Source organism: Geospiza fortis, unplaced genomic scaffold (genome assembly GCF_000277835.1).
Source record: "Geospiza fortis unplaced genomic scaffold, GeoFor_1.0 scaffold195, whole genome shotgun sequence".
Lineage (NCBI taxonomy): Eukaryota > Metazoa > Chordata > Aves > Passeriformes > Thraupidae > Geospiza > Geospiza fortis.
In genome coordinates, this window is record NW_005054324.1 from 3,608,044 (window position 1) to 3,630,464 (window position 22,421).

Genomic DNA, 22,421 nt, shown 5'->3' on the forward strand with positions numbered 1-22,421 from the left:
AAGACTGCTACATTTTAATGCACTAGAAAGTGCAACTCACTAACAGTCCATGCTGGGCTCACTCCCAAGAAACAACAATTTCCAACTAAGAGAAGATAAACACCATGCAATCCAAATACAGCTGCACAGAACACTAGCAAGGCCATGCAGAGCTGACATACAGTCAGAAAGTTATTGAAGAATACACACGTGGAGTCATACAAAGAAGTCATCCAGGTTGGTGTAGTAAAGCTAGGTATTTGTGGAAGATTAACAGGCAAACTTGGAACTTTTGGAAGAGCTACATTAGGAAGACTGTTGGTGATGCTCCTGTGAAGAAATAAACAATGTAGGAATACAATAAAAAATAGAATATTTAGAAGACAACAGGGGAGAACCCCTTATTAGACAGAAAGCTATAAGCAGGTGCTTTGTTCAGATTTTGTAAAAAGCACTTACTTGACAGGTTGCCATGACTCTTGTTCAAGACCTCTGTGAATGGACTGAGCAATTGATGATTCCATGAGATCAATGTAGCGGACGACCATGGGAACAAAAACTTCTTGCAAGTGCTTGTGAAACTTTCCATTGCACAAAAGTGCTTTAAAAAGCAAACAAGAGACAAAAATGTCAGACCTTTTGTTACAGGAAGAAGTGTACCTTCAAATCTTTTAGTACACAAAGGCATTATAAGAATAAGATCTAGCTTTGTAGGAAATACAGTTCAGGAAAGATAAATGAAGTGTTCCATAAGGACAGTGTAGTACATTTCAAATTGTCAGTGTAATGAAAAGTAGGTATATACAGAAATTCTTTACTGAACCAGAACCCTTTTGCATCTCCTTAAAATTAATAATATGCTTTGCTGAATCTAAAGATTTGCAATTTTGTTCATGACTTCTACACCAAGACAGGACAAAAATACCTGAACAAAGGAAAAAAAGGCATTTGAATGCCATTAATAAGCAGTAGAATATTACCTACTTCACAGATGGGACTTACCACAGGAAAAACTGCATACACATGCAAACTGAACATGCTCAAAATCTGAAAATTATTTTGCCATCACCCCTGCTTGTCTCTGTATTTGCTGAAGTGCTCTCTCAGCAAATGCTAACTCTTAGCACACTAATGTCCTGTCCCACCAAGAGAATATGTTTCATGTTTTGAATGTGTCTGTGTTCACTCTTTAATCTAGCACTGTTATAAGAACCTATGAGAGTATTCCCATGTGCATAAGGAAATCATAGAAGCTCAGACACAGAGAAAAATTTTCATGACCTTGCCAACCTTTGTTTTCTCTTGTCCGTGTTCTGTTGTTTTAAATTCTTTTGTGGGTTTCTCCTCCCACCTATTCCAGCATACAGTCTTCTTGTATAATTGGATGGGCACCAAAACCACATTTTGAGGAGGCTTCCTCCTCTTCCTAAGAAGAAAAGCCTGGATCACAGAGCTCACCGTGGACACAATCCTTTAAAATTACAATCCCTTTTGTTCTACTACCAATGCCACTCCATGTCTAACATGTCAGAATAATTTCTATAACTTCCAGAAACTACTTTGCCTTCCATTCCTGAATGATGTCCAGTCCAAACTGAACTTGGGAGAGATGGAGACTCTGGGGCAAATGTGGCGTCAAGTTTCTGTCCCCTGTTGCTACTTGAACTGCAAGGAGTGCCCTTGTTGCTGAATGTCTGGACACCATTTTACTTTTTTCCTTCAATAAAATGACCTGAAAGCAAAAAATTATTTTCTTGACAACATCCTTGTAGAGTAATAGGAAATATTGTATCAATCACCTTTACCTGAGGAAACAATATTATGTGATCAGCTATCTGGTTTTGTGTAATTGCCTATCTTGCTAAGAATTTTGAAACTTTCAGCTAATTTCCAATCACTTTAGACACAGGGGTGGAGGTACCAGATACATGAAGTTTTATAAAAACAGGCAGCTAGCTAGCAGGCAGAGATTATTAGGGTTTCCACTGAGAAAAAGGCAGAGGTGTAGGATCATCTCTTTATTAAACACCTGAGAATCCACCCTTGAGAGTACCTGTGAGTCCATTACAAACATGATCCATTATTTACACTGCTCCTCAAAATAATTGTTAACTAGTTAGTTCTGGCTTATTATTTATATATCAGGAATTCAAAACAGTGTTATTTTTCTCTATTTATAATTGTCTTATATATCTTAAAACTACAGCAACTTTCACCAGCAACAGAAATGACTGAGGAGGATTTGGATATTACAAAGGTTGCACAGTAAATAGCTGATGAGCACTGCCTTTGAGAAACAAAAGGTTGCTGGTATCCATTTGCATATTAGACTGAGTTTTCAAGGCAATTTTGAGCTGAAAAATAACAGCAAGAATACAACTGTGCCAATTAAATCAACTTGCTGCTTTATAGTGAACCACTGAAGAACTGTAATTAATCAGGCAATCACAGTTACTTGAAGGGATAAGCTTGTAGTTTAGTGTTTTCTGAGCACACTGCAGAAATGCTCTGCTACAAGCACTGCTCTGGGAATTACAGTAATGAAGCCTCATGGGCAGGAAGGTGACTTGTTATTTTGAAGCCAGCATGAAATTTTAAGAAGTCACAGTCAATAAAGGTGTTCCACTTCAAAAGCTGAATCATTTGCCTAACATCATGACACCAGTCTTTACAGGGAAGTGAAATTTTCCAAAATTATGCCAAGACTTATTGTCACTTCACCTCCATGGAACTCCCTCTGTATGTGGGTACACAGCCACAAGAGAACTGTCTTGGATCAACAGCTCCATGAGCATTCTGCTTTCCCAGGGTTCAGGACTTGGCAGCTCTGATTAACCCATCTGGAGATCTCCATCAAGGATTAATGCAGGGCAGGGAAAGAACTCAGAGCACAGAGATAAGTGATATAGCTGAGTATCATCATCAGACTCATGGCACTCTATCCTATGACTAAAATTGATCTTGCCAAAAGGCATCAAAGCAGATGGGAAACAAGAGATCCTTGAGGAAATGCCATGCTTCAGATCCCTCAACTACCACTTGTCTTCAAAGCTACGTAGCTTAATTCTCCATTGTCTTTTAAATATAGACACCTCACAGCCTCTTCAAATGAGCCATCATATGAGCCATGCACATTCACACAAGCAACAATAAGATGAAAGCCTATGCCAGAGCAAGGTAATGCGTAGGCAATATTAAAGGAAAGCACATTATGGGAATAGAAACAGAACCCTGAACTAGATATTCTTGAAATATTGAAGTTGAAGAAGAAAATTATTATATTTTTTCCATATTAGGAAATACATTAGCTGAAATGTATTAAAATCTTACAAGAAAATATCAGAGATTATTCTAAAGTCTAGTCATTCAGTACTGGAATGAGGTTTCATCTCTGACAGTAGGAAATGAATCTGCTGTGCCTGTGTACCACAGAAGCAGAGAGGCTTCTATGGCTTTTACTAATACAGGCACATCTCAGGAGCTTTCCTGGAGTCAGCATGTCATGCTGTCCTCAAGAGCTTCTGCAGAAGCCAAGGCAGGCAAGCATGACACAGATTAACATGAGTCTCCTTTCCCTTGACAAAACTATTACTTTGTCAGAGAGTCTGTAATTATCCTGTGCTTAATCAGATTCTACTGAAAAGATAACCTGAATTTTCTGGAATATTTTAAAATCCAAAATAAGAAAGAGTATATTTCAAGAAGGAAATATCCTTGAGGATCTAGATAATATTTCTAGCATTTGAAACTCAACCAATGACATGTGAAAAGAAAGTTTATATTCCTGTTCATTTGCTGTTTATATTCTGCCTCCACAGAGAATTTCTTAATCAACTAGTTAAATTGCAGCAAAAATTGCAAGTGTCCCAATTATATGGAAATTATCTTGTATTCTTACATATAAAAAATATTTTAAAAGTGAAATTTAAAAGTTTGCTTTGTGAAAGCAAGGTTAAAATTTATTTGATATTTACAAGATAGAGTGACATAAACAGGTTATAGCACAATTTACTATTTACACAATTAAAAGTCCCATTAGGAAAAATTATTATTGGATATTCTGGAAAGGAATAATGCAGCTTGAGTTAACTCTCGGTATCAGAAACCAAGACACGTAGCTGTTATCTGAAGGCAGGTTATGATTTCAAAGCAGTTTCTAATAGGACTGAGTCCCTGATCTGAGAAAAGATAGCCTCTACAATGAATGAGAAGTGTAAGGTTTGAGGTATTGGGGTGGGTATACAGTTTGCTCTGATTACCTTAAATCCAAGTTGTTTTCTAACTCTACCCTCTAGTTTAAGATAGGGTACAATGTTTTACATAAATTCTAGTCCAAGAGTGGTACACAGTCTGTAACAAAGCAGGAAGGTGATGATTCTGTGTTTGGTGCTTGCCACTCTGCTACTAGCAACAATAGTGGAAAAAAGTGTATCAGAGAATTCCTGTTTGAAGTCAATAACCATAATTATGGCAATGGCTTTCAAAAGGCTAAGGCTCAATATGCTGCTTTTTCTATATCAGCTTCATCAGACTCTGCCCTTTAGAGCAGACTGTGGCAGAGTTAGAGCAGGTGCACAGACATTCCACTGAGTAACACTTGAAGGAGAATGAAGATTATGAGTCACCTTTATAATACTCCTGGTTTTGAATGGTTCATGCCAAGGTAGCAATGCAATAATGCTGAGGACAAAGTGTCAGTTAGTGACACTTGCAGCAATGCAATAATGCTGAGCAATAGCACAGGACAAAGTGTCAGTTAGTGACACTTGCAGGGAAAACTTGGTAAGAAAATCATCAGAATACTGAATATAGAGTTGGAAAACCTCTATAACAAGCAAAATATGTAGACACTTCATCTAACTAGGCATATGCCACTAAAAAACATCTCTCACACCATGTTAAATGAAGAGGAATTAATACATCTCTCTTTTGGGGACTAAAAACAAGTTTAATCTGAATAATTAAATAACTATAGGATGTAAATTGCCCTCTAAACTAGGCCCCTTCAAACATAACTTATAGGCTCTGTGGAAAAAAAGTAACATGGTCATTACAGAAAATAAGACACAATCCTGGGACAACTATGTTCTTCTTCCCTTTATGAATATCTAATTTTGTAAAAAATAATTTTGCTGTCCTAGAGAGATGTTGAGTACTCTATTGGTGTACAGTCTGCAAAGCTTTACAGAGTCAGGCATCATTGTGCACAATAACAACTCTGGAGATCATTACAATGTATACTATAAAAGCAGTTATAATATTTTTTTCAAATATTTACAATTTGAAAAAACACAAGAAATTTATCTTCAATCTATTATTCATCTCCACAGTGAATATAATTTTTAATTCACTTTTTGTAGTTAGCAGAGAGATGTTAGATGTTAGCAGTTAGATGTTCTCATGAGTGCTGTTCTCTCAACAGAACAGCTGAAATATTTTACAAGATGGGAAGATCATCCTCCTCCCTCCCTCTATTTTTTAAAGTTTTTCAGTTAGACCAAATGGGAATGCAATCACTGACGTACACTTCTTGTGGAATAAGAGCAGAAAAAAAGGAGAGTCTTAAAAATGGACTCTTTCATGAAAAAAATGAGAAGCTTCAGTCAGGACTTCCCCATCCTCCCCTCTCTCCATAAAAGATAATACACCATACTGGAAAATGCATTTTTTCTCATTGTTAATTGAATGCTGACTTTAAAGTATTTGCCTTGAATCTTGCACAATGTTTTTTACACTGTGTAAAATAGCACCTTCAGTATTATTTGAATATGAATTTTCATTATCTCACAGGTTTTTTTATTATACTTCAGTTATGTAGTTGTAAAAATAGTTTTACATGCAAGTTTTCTTTAATGCTGTAAAATGTAAGATTGTTTCTTTATTGTTAGGAGTTCTCTCATGTCAGGTTTATGTGAAAACTGATTCATGCACCAAAGATTTAGAGCTCATTTAATGCTCTGAAGATAGAATAACATGCAGGTGTCAGTCCTCCAAATTTCAGTGAAGATTAACCTAATATGCAATATGGTGACCTAACTGTTCTTCATTTGAAAGAAGTCTGAAAAGTAATCTCTGATATAGCCAGAGAGTGAGAATAACCCAGTGGGATTTCCACCTCTTCATTTCCTAATGAGTTTTTTGATAATGAGAGGTGACTTTGCCAGTCACTGTGGGCTCTATTATGGCTAATTTACTCCACTTCACTCTCCTTGTTAATTATTAACACTAGCCTTTTTATCCTCATGAGACCACATTCCAGTTTTTCCCTTTTTAGATTTTTTTTCCTAAATATATCTTTATGAAGGTGATAGTTTTCAGGAAAAGATTTTCACTTAGGGTTAAAGTCAGAATTATTTATTTTACCTTGGAAGACTGTAACATTTATTATATAAGCATGGGAAGCTCTTGCTAATGTTTTTAATGCAGTTAAAAGGTGAAAAGGCTGTTAATTAAAGAATAAGCACTGAGGAATGTTCCACTTGGGAATCACTTCTTGGTAGAACGGTCACTTGCCACTTGCTAACATGTCCACTGATTAACAGGTGACTAATTGCCATGGTTTCTTTCCAGTAGTTCTGGAAAAAGAAAAAGTGTGTATTTTTCCAGATGGTTTTCACCTGCCAGAAACTGTCATTTAATATATCTATTACCATTAGGGAATTACTGAAATTGGTATACAGGTGTGATATTTCATACAACAGTTGTTTCATGTCCTTCAGTTACAGTTTTACAATATTTGTAAGAGTTGCTTTAACATGGAAGTTTTCATAAAATGTCTTTCTAAATTAAGCCTATTCTAGTAATTTGGCATTATTATCAATTTAATCTTTTAAGGAAAGAAAAAACAGCAGCCTATTAGCAATCTCTTGCATGGGAGGACAACCCTCGTTTGTTCCTAACACTTCTCTCAGGTTGGAACGAAAGTTCAAATGAACACAAATGACACAACAATAAAGTTAAAACTGGTGTCACAAATCCTTCTTCTAAGACTGCTTCAAAATACCTACACAGTTTTCAGAAACCAAAGAATTGTTTTAGACACCAAAGAATTCTTACCAAAGAATTGTAACATCACAACTAGAGATGTGCTTCCTTAACTGAAAATGTACGATGGTAGGAAAACAGGCTGAATATCCCATCTGAATACAGGCTTCAGGTTTTTAATCTGGATTTTAGATGATGGGACACCACTTAAAGTAGTGCACAATCCACCTTTCAGGAGCCCAGCTCTTCTGAGATCTGCAGCAAGATTGAAAAATTCCTGCACCCTTTTCAGCAACCTTCTCAATTACCATCATGGTGATTTTAATAAGTTTCTGAAGTTGCAGTTTGCCCAACAAAGGATCCAAACAGAACATTTGTTGTGTGTATTTTATTCTATCCATGCTAACACTACTATACCTTTACAGACATAACTAATGTGAAAGTAGTTTAGAAGGCTTAGAAGTAAATATAAATGACAACTTTATTTAAGTGATATAGATTAAATGCAAACTAGCAATACCTCTTATACTACTTGCACATAATTGATTGAAAATTGAGTAATTTGTGAATACCAAGTGGTAATAAGGAATAAGGAATAAGGAGTGAAATGGTGCAAGGATAGAGAGAAACTGCTCAGCTTGCAGGAAATGGAACACCAGGACATGTAAAACAGGCACTGTCACTTTTATTTTGAGCATTATCCTGTTTGGAAACACATTTCTAAGGTGTGGGTACATTGAAAAATCTTACAAAAACAGTATATAATAAAAAAATTAGGATCTTACTGTCATTTCTGAGGGCATTATTCAGCAGCTGGAAAAGTGGGAAGCTGTCCCAGGAGTCTTGTGGCTGTGCCTCAAGTGCTGAATCCATGTCAACAGAATACAGAGACAAAAACTTCTCTGCATGCTCAGCCAACAGTTCTGGCCACCAAGCGAATGCCTGCAAACATGACAAAATAAAATTACTAAACACGAGCCAAAGCCAAGAGATGTGCTCTGTCTGTGGCAGAACACACCTGAGTACGTCACGTCACGTCCTGTCTCATATGGGGAGGAAGAATGGGCCAAGTGAAAAATGTGAAAATATTTTATAAAATTTTGCATCAAAAAAAAAAGGAAGAAATCAAACAGATTATTGTGGGAAAAGTGATATGATCAGAATAAAAATATAACACCAAAAAAAAAAAAAAAAAGAGAATATAAATGCCTTTTTTTCCCAGAGAGCAAAGAAAAGCATGAAGGCCTTACTCTGGAAAAAATGACTGTATATGTTTCCTTTGATTTCATTAAATTCTAGAGCAGATGAATTTATTTTTAAAATAAATATTTTGGAATATATTTTACATTCATTTGGTAATCAAAAAGGATGGTTTATTGTAAAATTTTATTCCTTGAAGTCTGAGGGATTTTTTTAACAGCTAGAGAGTGATTTTAATTCCTATTTTTGCCTTAAAGATGTCAGCTTCTTCTGAGGAAGACATCAATTTTCCTTGAGCAAATGCTATAAATCTGTAGAAGTTCATTAATGTCTATACTCATTATCAGTAACTTAACATGTTGGAACTGTTTTCTCTGTCAAAAATTTATATTCTTAGGCAATCCTTAAAGAAGACAAGGAATCTGTGAAAAATATCATCAGCAATAAACCCAGCTCTTCATTAAAGACATATAACTATTGTACCTTTTTACCAGCACATAAACCTAGGCTTTAAAATGCCAGTATTGGAGCTGAGCATTGATCAGGGGGAGCTCTGTGATCCTGGAGTTAAGGATGGAGGGAGTGGAGGGAGTTTATGAAACAGGATGAACATTGAATCCTGCTGAGTGTTTTGCTCAGGGTTTCTAGGAACATATCACAGTGAGAAATGCCTACACGTGCAACACAGGAAGATGTCATTGCTGTCAAACTTATGCCACTCTTTTTGAATATATAATTTTGAATATTTTTGAGTTGCCAGCATGGAACATAGGTAGCTTGATCTACACAAGAGCTAGCCCCCCCAGCTTCAAATAAATTCAGAGAAATTTTCACTTGCATTTACAAAATGCAAGCCCTGGGTGGTGTAGACTTAATGTAGTCAGGTCTGAAAGGCATCAAATAAAAGACAACCTCTGTAAAGTGGTCTACAAATGTGTTTTTGCATCATGGATTTCTGATGACTGCCCATAGTTCTTTCTGGCACGGGGCAAATGGAGAAATGATGAATTGGCAAAAGTTTTAAAGAAATGCTGAGCATCTCCTCCTATTACTGAAAAGTACTTTGTGTGTTCCAGTGGTAGGACTGAAGGATGACAACTGACACCATAGTGAGGAGGAGAGGTGAGGCTTCAAAAACTTTGGCAAGAGTTTGAAATGGAGTCTCTCAGTTTCATTAAATTGGAAGAAATTCCTTAATGAACCTGTTTAAGTAGGAGTTAATTAAAGGAACAGCTCCTTTCCTTACTCTAGAAAATAACTACACAAAAAAAAAAAAGTATATTGGCACCGGCAGGGGACCCTTCTAAGCAAACAAAACTCTTTTCAGAAAATATTGCCAAAATTTCAAAACAAAACAAAACCAAAACTCGAAAATGAGCACATTTTCTCTCCATTTTCTTCTTTGTTGTAAATGACATTTCGAACCCAGACAGAAATTCTTCTGATTCTCTCTCAAGAGCTATGCATCATTACTTGGGCAGCAAGAGAGAAGAATAGAAAAAAAAAGTTAAAGGTAAATGTAACAGCACAGTTGCTATGGATAATAATAGGCTAAAAGCAATTTGCAATTGGTGGCACACATTCTAGGAGAACAGAAACATTGCCTGCATTAAAGGAAGAATGGAGTTCTTAGATTCTAGAAGGCACATAAATGTGGCTATGCAACACCAGAAATCATCAAAACATTTTATGCTACATGTTCAATGCACAGTTCCATGCTATGAGCAGAGCAAAACAATGCTAAGTTCATCAGGAATCACGTACCTCTCTTCCCTTTGGGAATCCCCGAAATTTGTAAATGTTATGAATTAAAAAAAAAGAAAAAAAAATCTAGTATTAAAAAATGTGATATATTATTTTGCAGATTACTGATACTATTTGTTAACTGTAGCATAAAACACTGAACATTTGCGTAACATTATGATGTGAAGTCTCCTTACTTAATATTCAGCTTTGAGTAGGGAATGTATAATTTGGCAATCTTTCTCAGATATAATTTAATACTGAAATTCTTTATGCCCTAAAAATTTCAGTGAAATTGAACATGTATTACATGAATGAAGGAAGGGGAAAATAACCTTAGCATTAGCTTTTTTCTTTTCAAGGTACCTTAGATTAGATTGCAAACTTTTGCTGAATAAATTTTTCTGAAGGCACATGCAATATACTTATCCTTCTGAAAAACACCACATCTCTGACTGCAAATAAGTAGTATAGAATGCAATCTTTGAACAGAGATGCTTAATCATATATGCATGATTTGATCTGGCTTTTGTTTCTGTGTTCTTTTGCACAGAAGTCCAATTTTCTTACAGTCATGCAGGTCCTCAAAAGACAAAGACAACAATATATACATTTTATTAAGAAATCATTACACTGTAACACAGTGGCAGCAGTAGTGTAGAACAGGACCTCCAGGGAATTAATTTCAAGTCATCAAAACAGATGTTTCTTCAGTATATGATAAAACATCTATAACAAGTTCACACATGACAGATGTAAGCTAAAAACCAGATTCCATAGTGTGATATAAAACCAGATGTTTTGAATGATCATATTTTATAACTATATATTCTAGATAATGTTTATCCATTCGCATATTTTAAAAAAATATTTATTGAGTTTTTTGAGAAAATTTTAAAAACAATTTCCTAAACCTTAGAAAACTGTATTTATTAATTAAATTTCAATAATATATACAAGTGTTTCTTGGCAAGTTAAGTTTTGTAATTCCTTGACATAAGAGGTGCTAGAATTCTAGCTGTTGTGGTTTCTATATCATGAAGCAAAAGATGTGAAAGTAAGAAACATAAAATTGTTTTATTTTATTTCTTCTACCTTACAATGCCATTTTTAAAAGCACAAGCTTAAGAGCATACTTTTTAAATCAACAGAAGAGCAATAGCAATGAGATTATTATACCTATCATTATTTTCTTATACATAATCTAGATTTATATAGCGTGATGAAAACCAGCATTCAGTTATATTTTCTTTCTATTTTGACCATCAGGTGAAAAGTTGGAAGGAAAAACTGTATAAGGCTATGAATGTTTTCCATACCATTTCAGCACCTCCAGCACAAAGATGCTTTCTCTTTTTTATGCTCTTTAATTTTAACTTCTAAACCTACAGTTCATTCAAGTGAATTGAAGTAGAGTTTTATTTCACTTCACTTCACATAAGCTTCAAGTCTCTGATTCCTCTGTAAATGTGAACTGCCTTAAACATATGTCAGAAAGGAAAACTAAAATGTTTCTTGACAGACTTGCTTCGCATCAGAGGAGCGTAAATCCAGGAACAAACCATTCTCTGCAGCAAATGCAATTACAGCCTCACCTCTGAATGATGCTCTTCGTTTTGCTGCAATACTTCGATACAGAGTTCTGCAAGGTGAAGAACCTCCTCCAGTTTTCTTGCGGGTGTTGCTTGATTCATAGTCTCTATATGAATATAAAATGTAAACCAAAATTGTTTTAGTTACAAATATTATTTACAGTAAGAGAAAATTATGTCAGAAACTAATGGGAATGCTGCAAACTGACAAATTTCTAAAGTAAAAGAAATTTCAAGTGTTAAGGATAATGATTTAAAACACATAAACAGAGCTGAATGTCCAGATTACTAAAAAGAGAAAATAATTCACAAGAGCATCAGTGGTCACTGTAAACACTATCTGATTTAAGATGTGAGAAATAACAGGTGTATCAGTGTATTGGATGCTCAACTTTTGCAATAAGGAAGTTCTTTTTCTCTTCAAGACCATATATACAAAGACAGCAGATAGTGGAGACCTTTTTAGTTATTATCAGTACAATGTCTTCTCACCAGCTGACTCATTACTGTCATCAGCAAAATTCATACCTTTTGCAGCAGCCAAAAATTACAAATGTTTATTTAAAAGAAGACATTCCATTTTAGGCATATTTAAAAATAAGAAAAATGCAAACCAAAATAATTCATACAACTAATTTCTAGTAACTAATTCTTCAAATAACTAATTTTCTGTTCATCAGTAAAGGTGAATCTGAATTCTTTTCAGTACCACAGTGAAAAGTAGCATTATGAAATAAGGATCTTGTAACAGAATTAACACAAGCCTACTAAAAATTCCAACTAAAAGAAGTACAAATGCAAAAGTTACAAATTACATGAGGTTCACTTACTCTACTCAGAGGACTTCAAAAAGAAAGGAAACAACAAAGGTAAACCAAATGTAACTAAAATACTTATGGGAAATTAAACAATTAGCCTGCAATTAAAAATCATAGCACTAGATTTCAGGAAGAATCACAGGAGATAAGGGAAGAGTCCAACAGAATTTTTTTACAAACATTTTAATCAGTAAAAGTAACTTGTCCAACTACATAATCTGCATCATTAGGGATATCTTCAGCATTCGCTATTAGAGCTTGTTTACTTAAAACGCTCTTGTTGCTAAGCATAAATGTATGGTCACATTAACCAGATTTGCAGAGAACTTATAAAGCTGATAACAAGGCCAGTGAGGGTTTCAGGAATTCTATTTTCTCATTTTTTGTGCAAATTTATGGATCACATGGATAGCAAATCATGTGAATACACATCTTCATATGCAGAAAATTCTGTGACATTTCCTTCCCACTTTGCATTCATCATTACATAGATCATTAGCAGATTAATGAAACAATTCACAAAATCTCCTTGGTCTTAGTAAGAATATCAATATGCATGCAATAAGTATTTTCAACACTTGACATTTCTAGCAAGTCAAAGCAACATGCAGACATTTTAAAGGCAGGTGACCCTGTCTAGTTCTCCAGCACTAACACATTAATGCATATTACAGCAATGAAATATAGAGCTTTGATGCAATTTTGAAGAAACACTGGATTAAAATCTCCAGCAAACACCTACTTCAAAGTGACTAATACCCCACATTGTTTTCATGCAAAAACTAAGCAGGAAAACTAGTTATTGAAGCAACTACAAAGAATTTTTTCAAAACTTATTAGAAGAGACCACATAACCAGATATGTTAAAACACTTTTTTTTTCTAAAACCAGAATTTAGTTCAAGAAAGAGTTAGTGTAGGAACATGGGTCAAGCACAAAGCACACACAAGGCAAAAAAATACATTCATAATGCCAGGATCACTGTTTTTAAGACTGTACTGTATTGCCTTCAAGATTCCTATACTGTACAATGATGACATGAATTTAACAACAAACATATTGAATCAAGAGAGATTAGCAAGGATCAGCCAAGTGCCTATTATTTAGGTTTTATATTATAAAGACTACTGTTGGATTCAGACTAAACCAGTGGTTTCTACACTTATCCTGGACTGAAATTGCTCTTTCTCCTGGTGGTCAGTGTCCTCCCCCCCCTGAACATATAGCAAGTACAATTCATACAGATAATATACATCACTAGCAGTGTCACTGATGTTAATGAGTCTTAGGAATAAACCAGTGATATTAACAGAGAGCATGACTGGAACATCTGATTTCAGCATAAACAACTCATTTTATTGCAAACTCAGCCTGATCTTCATTACCTCACCACTTACCAAGTAAACAAAATAATTGCATGCATAATTGCATACATTCCTAATGAAACTAAATAAACTGTAAAATATTCAGAAATCCTATCCTATAAGGGCTCCTCTACATTATTAAGAAAGTAATTCTCATAATTATCTTGAATCTCCTGTTGCATTTTTGCTCTGGAATAAATTCACTTATTCCACACTTAAAATTAGCTAAAGATGGCCTAAAAATGGCTGTTGAACAGATATCATTATCACTGGGGAGAGCAGGAGAAAAAAGATTTACCACCTAACTGTGAGATTATCTTGCTTCACCACTGTGATAAGATCACAGTGAAGAGAAATATGGTCTCAGGCAAGTACCAATTACATTGAACAAGGCATTAAGGAAATACAGTTCTGGTCATCTGTGCTGAAGTGATGGATTTTGATCAGAAAAGAAAAGGAGGTTTTTTTTTTTTGTGTTTGTCTGAAAGGCATCATAAGCCTAATAAAATGAAGGATGAAAGTGAGGTTCAGAAATGTTCACACACAGGCAATGTAGGAATTCAGTGTTCCCGAAGTGGAAGCACAGGACCTACCTTTGATCAGGGATGATGCTGGCAGAAGAATAGATCAGTCATGACAAATGATTTAAACTAGACATTTTAAAGTTTTCAGTCATTGTGGGACTAATGTTCAGGACCAGTTTTTTTCAATAGGATTAGCATGTTTAGGAGGAAAAAGAGTATGAAAATGTAAATACACTTTTGAATTGAGTATGGCAGGTTTCCAATTGACGTTTCATGGCAGGAATGACTAAAAATGTGGGCTATACTAGAGTGAATCAATTCCAATTTCATGTTTCCATAAAACTCACCATGCTATTTACTAGTTTACACTGAAACTATTTATTACAAGCTAAATATTTGCAAATTACCCTTAATTTTTCTAGCTTTTCACAATATTTTAAAAGTCATTATTTTCTTAGAAGATCTGTTCTTAAGAAAAGGTGGCAGAGAATTGTACTCAGTCTGTATCCTTGGACAAATCTCTCTTAATTTTTTTGTTTACTTATTCACAGTATAAATCAGTACATGCTATTTCTTTGGCATGATATAGACTTCCCTACATTTCACTTAAGCTTCATGTAAAGCCTCCTTTTCCATATATAAGTTACCACACCACCTAGCCATTTTTCTGTGTAACTAAACACCTTTCAAATTCTAGGGAATATATCTTATGGATATCCACCAGTTACATGTGTATATACATAAGGGGCTATGAAGTAATTTGAGAAATAAAGAAAGAATTTTTTTTAGCCAAGTGTATTTGAAATATAGTGTATATTAGTGTATATGAAATATGAGTAGCAATAAATTCTTATTTGGAAATTTTAGACCCTTCAAAACACCTGAGCCAAATACTGTGCTTGTCTTTGTAAGCATAAAGGCATTACAGAAATGGAAATCAGTGCTGTCAGTTTTCATTATATTCATGATGTCTTTCTTCCCACAATTACTAAAGGTTGTTAAGATGTGTTTACACTGTTCAAACTAACAAGTTGCAGCAGGAGTCAAGTCAGTAAATATGCTGCTTGACATCTTTTAGAAAATAAACAGAAAAAGCCATCAATCATCTGTTTCCAGCTTCACATCCTGCCAAAATGAAAAAGCAAACCAGGCTTTGCAAATAATTGATGTTTTCTCAAGTATGCATTACCAGTGAGTCACACAGGTACCAAGCAATATTGTTAAATGAGCTAAGTTAACTGAGTGAAGCACTGCTGAAATGAAAAAGTGACTGCTTCATGAACCAACGGAGCCTCGGGCCACAAGGGACTGTCAGATCATCCAGTCTCACCTCCTGCAACACACAGGTCAGGGAACTTCTCCCCAGTCCTCCTTTTTGAGAAAATCAAGATGTCTAAAACCTAACAACAGTGTGTCTAAAACCTACCTTAAGCTTTCTTCCCACAAGAGAGTTGAAGACATCCTTGAAGACAAATGCACAATTCACCTCTCTCATTTTCTCCCCAGCATGTAAGCTGTTAAACATGTGTGATTAATTTCTCATTGACATTTGCTGCACACAGGAATCTGCTCATTAGAGTGGCATTTTTTTTCTTGGTTACGAATAAAATGCAGCAAGGAGACTCCTGACTCTGGCCTGCCAGTCTCCCCCTCAGTGACACAGCACATATCCCTTACTGGTCTTCCCTGCCTCATATTTCATCCTGCCCCTTTTCTTCCAAAAAGCATGTCCAGAACCAGTGTCTCAGGAAAGCCAACCCATCTCCAGGCAGAGGTATTGAAAAAAAGGCAAGTATGCTGAGAAGCTCCAAAATCACAGCCTCAGTGGGCTTACAGTAAAGCAGGACACAATGTAATTGATAATACAGACACAGCCTCATTTGAGCTTTATGGAGCCAACTCTGCTCCAGCAGGGCCCATTCATTTGGTCTTTTTAACATGGGAAACCTGCAAGATTGCTTGAAGCTAGTATGTCACTAAACCTGAACTGACTCTGAAGTGTTAACCCAAAACTGGTATAATTGACCCACAGATAATTTAGATTTCACTGCGCTGAATTTTTGTGCAATTTGTCAAAGAATTAATTCTGCATGAAAAAGTAAGGAGGTAGATCTGGAAGGACATTTTGTATTTTTTATATAAAAAAAAAAAATCCAGCCTTATACAAATAGTGGAATTTAGCTTTAATTATGAAGCTGAAACCAGTCTTTCCATAATTGCTTTCTACTATTTCAATAGCATTTTAAATTCTAGCAGAAAAATTAAAAGTAATTACCCTTATTAGCTAAATACAGAAAGATTGTGAGATTTATAAAAAGTTCAAGTTCACATCTCCTACTCCATGACCTACCATTTCTTAAGTGTGTCATGCTCCAATTTTTTCTGTTTTTTAAAATTTATCATAGTATTCAATGGAATTACCTTCATGAGGCAATCACATGTTTTTGTTTTGTTTCGTTTTGTTTTCTAAAGGGAATCTTGGCTCATCAAAAAGCATAAAAATAACAAAATCAAAAAGGTAAAAGCAGAAGAAAAATCTCATTTTTTGCCAGCTGATCATCAAAGCATTTAATATAAGATGTTTTTGTATTCTGATTTTGGCAACACAGATACAAGCAGTTGGTATTTTCCTTCTTTTTCTCACTTCTAATTTCACTTCAAAGGGGGAAAGAACTAATATTCTCAGCACTTCCTGATACTGTAGAATAAAACTCAGAGATAACAAACATGCCAAACTGCAAGGCTTCATGAATAAAGAGAACTGGACAGAATAATAACTCACCTATCAGATGGAGAGAAAACTGGCACTTAAAAATACAGACTTAGTAAAAAGTATTTTTAAAAAACCAGAATATTTTAAGATTCTAAATTTTGGAGCCTTACTGAAAAATGAAAACAAAAAATCTAATGCTGGCAGGCAAGGTGAAGGGAAAAGAGATGTTGAAAATTATTAACTGAAACAAAATTTGAAGAAATTACTAATTGAGGACATAAAATGAACAGAAAATAAAAGAAAATAAACCACAGATTTGCAAAGTGTTGAACTAGACTGGTGCAATTTTAGATAGGATATTTTTGTATAAAAGAAATTCAGTAGATCTTATTTATTCTGACTTTAATGAAGCATTTGATACTGTGCCTCATGGGAAAACTACCAGTTAAGCTGAAGAAAGTGAGGATTAAAAAAGAAACTGTATGGGGTATAAAGAAGATGCCTCAAGTGAAAGGGAATAAGCAGCGCTGAGAAAGTGCAAAAAAATGATTATTGAGAGATTTCTTGAAGATTCATCTTACCTTCCTTAATATTTTCACCAGGGACTTTAGAATAAATATTAGAAGCACAATGACAGTGTGTAAAACGTGGGAAATAGAAAGATGTAGTAACAAGAATTTGATAATTCCAGAGAATGGGAGAGAGAGATGTATCAAAATACCTTCAAGAGTTAAAGAAGGGACAATACATTTTGACACATGAACAGCCATCAACATTTCCTATAAACTGGGAACATGTCAGCTCAAAATGATCAAAACTCTAAGACTGGGTTGAATTAACTTTTCACAGAAGGGTTGTGTGACACAAGCATGATACAGACATCAGACCTTTCCTATATCAGATAAAATGTTTCTGCTACAACAGCACTGCTAACACAGTGCAAGGCATCTAATGGGGGTGACTTCGCACAGTTCTTGTCACCAATGTTCAAGAAGATGGAATTCAAACTTTAATAGAGAAAGACTCCTGAAATGATAGAAATGAAGAACAGGCAGCTACTCTGAGACAAGCTGATGAAAGCCTAGGTTGCATGAGTACTAAACTCTTGTCTAAAAATGCATCATAGGGCATGGAGGAACTGGAGATGCTGAAATGCTAATGAGGGATGAAACTATCCCTCCCTCATTTGGGATACAGGATGAAGTTGTCATGCTTAAGTTTGGGAACTAATTTAACTGTAAGGTGATGATACACCTGTACAGCACACAGGGCTTGAAATGACCTTCCTGTGGGTGCAGCAGGGGACTGAAAAGGGGAAGCACAGTGACAAAGGCTGACAGCCCTACTGTTAAAGGAGGATATGGGTATGTTTACAAAGGAGTATCAGGATGCAGTCTGGGAATTATTTTACAGGTCTAAAACTGAAATCAGGCATGTTTGCCCATATCCTCATTTCCATTTAGTTGCACAACAGAGACCAAGAAGGTGCTATGCTGCTGTGCAACCCACTTCTGTTCAGTGAAATGAACATCCATGGAGAGCTTAAATCAAGTCCTCTCCACGTACAATGACTCTCTCCACTTGCCTTCTCAGCTTCAATAATGTTTGTAGTGTTATTCTCTTTTAAGCCAGACAGATCCTTCTGAGCCTTGAGGGCATTTACATACTACCCTTCCCTTAGAAACTTGCATGTAATGAGTATGTTAATGATTGAGGTCTTAAACCCCAGCAAACTTCTGAGTTTCTCCTGACCTTCTCTTGTATTGAGTTAACATTTATTCTGCCTTTGGCAGTTTTTCTGATAGAAACAAATTTTGGCATGACAACTGATCTGTCTTCAAACAATTGTACACTTCAGAGTAACTATTTGCTCCAATTTTAATGAAACTTATTCCTTTTATTCAAACTGTTTGGCAGAAGGAGACCAGTATACTAAGTTACTACAGAATTTAAAAAATAGTGAGTTAAAAGACAACTGAACTTATAATTCAAATGCTTACAATCTGTCTATTGCTTCAGAAATTAATATGCATGGACAATGATGAACACTGCCCTGTTTACTTTACAGACATTTACCACTTTAATCCCTTTCATAGCTGCACAGCAAAGTAATGCCCCTGTGCTGAAAAATGTACTTATGTGTAAGTTTCTGTCTTTTCTCAGGCAATAACAGCAGCAATAGCAGAATTAATTAGTCCTCAGCCATTCAGATTTCTAATAAATTTAAGAGGGAAAAACATTAATGTATGAGAAGGAATAAATAATGTGTTTTATTACTCTGTGTGTATGGATGTGTATTAAATATAAGTAAAAAATAAGAAGTCTGTGTAAGGAAGGCCATCTTTTTTGAGGGAGAGAAAACAGGTGATGGAGCCATGCAAATTTCTATAGGCTCTTCACAGGAAGTGTGCAAAATGCATATGAAGAATGCTGTTTGTCTCTGGCCTCAGAATCTGGCAGGTCCATTTATGTTCAACATTATCTATAGGAAGAGTTAATATAAGTTAAATACTGAATAAGACAGGAATACATGCCATACACAAAACAATTTAAAAAGTACTTTCAGGTAGTGAAATCTCAAAGGCAGTATATGCTGAAATGAAAATGGGTCACACTTAAAAAGAGATTTTCATGTATTGATGCTGTGATTCGTATCCTTGACAAATTATAAACCCTTGCTGCAAACTACCAGGACATTATTTGAGAGTTCTTAGATATAGTTCAATATTATAATAGTAGGTTTCCTGCTCTTCTCTTCATAATGGTAATTACACTGACTGAGCAGATTAGCTACTCCATGAGAAATTCAGCTGTACATGTAATAAAGAATGACATGCTGAACCCTGTATAATTTTCATGGCAAATGTAATTTTTGTTAAAAAAGTCTATTCTATATTCGTAACAGTACAATGATGAGGGATGCTCAGTAAAACGTCATCCTGACTGTAAACAAATATTTTTGATGGAAGTGCTGCTTATGCCACCATGTTTGCCATTAAGAAAGTAACCACTGTCTTTGGGAAAACATTCAGAGACTTGTTCAGCTGAGACTGTGAAAATCAGAGCACTTGGGGAATAGACCTGGGAACCTGGCAACCACACTGCCAAGAAAGGGCTCTCACAACAAGAAGAATTTGCATATTCACCTCTGTATTACCTAACAAGGACACTCCTGAAATTCAAGCTTCATTATCAGTATATAGTGCACAAGTTAAAAGGTAAATAACAGTTATCTAGACAGTTTTTCTCATTTTCCACAAAAGTACAATATATGGTATTAGGGCTAAGCATATTGTACATCAAGTTCATTATGAAATCTGTAGGAGACCAGGTAGAGACAGCAACAGGAGCAGGATTTGGCCCTAAAATGTCATCATGTTGGGATTCATCTCAGTGGCTTTGTGTTTTGCATCAGATAAATATGTCCAGTGCTTCACACATTCCAGTAGATACAGTCTATCTACTCCTTTCAATAAAATGATTTTTTCTGAGTTTTTGATTAATTTTCATTTGCATTTTTAGTCAGAACCGGTATTTAATTAAGCAACTAAATTATAAATGCAGCCTATAAACCTCTAGCTTCAGCTAACTCAGACAGTGAATTTATTCACTATATGTAATAGGCTTTCCTCTCATCCATTCTCCAATCTAGTTATTTGCCAGGTCACTTAAGGGACAACTTCACTATTCTGTATTAAGAAGGGCTATGGTTTCTTTCAAAGCATGGAGAAACCTAATGTAAAATATTTAAAATCAGGTACAGCAATTCATTTATTTATTTTTTATGTGCCTGTAACTATGTCATCGATGCTTAATGGTTTTGGGCTTCCTACATAAAGAGCCTGAGAAAAACTGAGATTAGCAAGTGTGTGGCACAAGGAAGATTTGTACTTCAGGTGATACACATTGTATAAAAGTGTATGCATTGCATAAAAGTGTATACATTGTATAAAAGTGCACAGGCGAGGTTTTGGAGTGCAAACGGGGAAGGAAAAAAATGTCTACAATTAGCCAAATGATTTTCAATTAACTTCATTTAATTGTTTCTGAATTTCTAATTTCAAGAGATATTTTCTTTAACACCGACAGGCATAAAAATATTAAACGGAATATTTGTGCTATCTAGCTTTAGGTACTTAACAGAAGGGAAAGGTTTTTCAGGGTGTTCTGCATTTGATGCTGTGAGATTGTCCTTGCACAGAGAAGCTGAAGGACCTTCAGAGCACTCCGAGTCCCCTGCCTAAGGAACCTCTCCTGTTGATGGGAGGGGTCAGCAGATCATCTGAGCAATGTGGGCTCCCCCCAACCCACCCTAACTGACGGTGGCATGAATATCCATTCCACCAGTGCACTGCCTGCTCTCTTCTTCAAAAATTCCAGAAGATCTCCTATTTACAGAGCATTTAAAGCTTTTAAACAAAAAAGAGTGGAAGTCTTGGAAATCAGTGGAATTTTTTTTACTTCAGTTATATTTCATTTTACTTGACAGTTGTTAAAAAAGTAGTCTTAATAATTTCCTAGTAATTTTCAAGCCCCTCATCAGCAAGTAGCTTCTCTTTGAACGACCTTCATGCAACTTTGTTATTATCACACCAGTCTTTCTTTCCAGATGGAAAATTAGTTCATCACGAGAGTACTACCAGCTCAATGCCCCTTCCCATAACTGTGTTTGACATTGTTGGTGAAACCCCAAAAAGCACCACAATCAATCTTTCTTTGGGTATGTATGTCAGGTAAGACAAAGCAGTGCATAGCTCTATTTCACAGTCCAGATATGCACAATCCCTCATATTTCTATGCAACCAGTTTTACTCAGCTGCAAATACTACTTCAGCTGTGCTCTTTGTATGATGATTTTTAAATATGGGGATGTAGGAACTCAAAACCCCCTCCCTGTATGATTGGAGAATATACACCATATCATCATGAAATTAGGAACACAAAGAACTACCTTCCATGTAACCCTCAGCTATACCTAGAAAATGAAATGTATCTCTAAACAAAGCCATATCAGAGAAATGTAAAACCAGTTTTACAAAATTAGTTTTCCTAACAATATCTTCAATAATAAATTGAGCAATTCTGTTTCAAAACATACAATTTTTGCAGAGGACTATGAAATTATATTTCTCTAAATACACAAACTGTTTTTGAATTTAACAAAATTAAACTTTTCTGCATCATTTAGTTATGCCCCTTTCACAGAAAATACAACTTAGTCATATTCCAAAACAGAAAGCTAAACTGCTAATAAATAGGCACATCATAATTAAGTATCAAGTGTAAGTTGATAATTAAGTATTAAGTGTAAATACATGGACTAAACTACACCAAAATTAATTTTAATATTTACAAATGTTCCGGTCAGTATCTTGGTATTGTTCAAATCAAGAAAAATAATAACAGACACAACACACTACATCTGTACTACATGCAGACATGCACACAAATAGTAATCACCTGAGTCCTTTTCCGCTGTTGCTAAATAAGTAAAAATAGGGAAA

General features: G+C 35.2%; 1 protein-coding gene across 12 annotated transcripts in view; it reads right to left on the reverse strand.

Annotated features, from left to right (window-relative positions):
• CADPS2 (calcium dependent secretion activator 2) overlaps positions 1 to 22,421 on the reverse strand; it is a 224,060-nt gene that overhangs the window by 48,039 nt on the left and 153,600 nt on the right. For 3 of the 12 annotated variants that reach the window (XM_031056925.1, XM_031056931.1, XM_031056923.1), the window contains exons 16-20: positions 22,378 to 22,398; positions 11,502 to 11,605; positions 9,928 to 9,936; positions 7,749 to 7,905; positions 439 to 580 (exon numbers count right to left, since the gene is read on the reverse strand). In XM_031056925.1, coding sequence (XP_030912785.1) covers positions 439 to 580; positions 7,749 to 7,905; positions 9,928 to 9,936; positions 11,502 to 11,605; positions 22,378 to 22,398 — 433 coding nt within the window. Of the gene's footprint in view, positions 1 to 189; positions 310 to 438; positions 581 to 7,748; positions 7,906 to 9,927; positions 9,937 to 11,501; positions 11,606 to 22,377; positions 22,399 to 22,421 lie in introns of all 12 variants that reach the window. The other 9 variants (XM_031056935.1, XM_031056932.1, XM_031056929.1 and 6 more) reach the window with 5 other exon arrangements.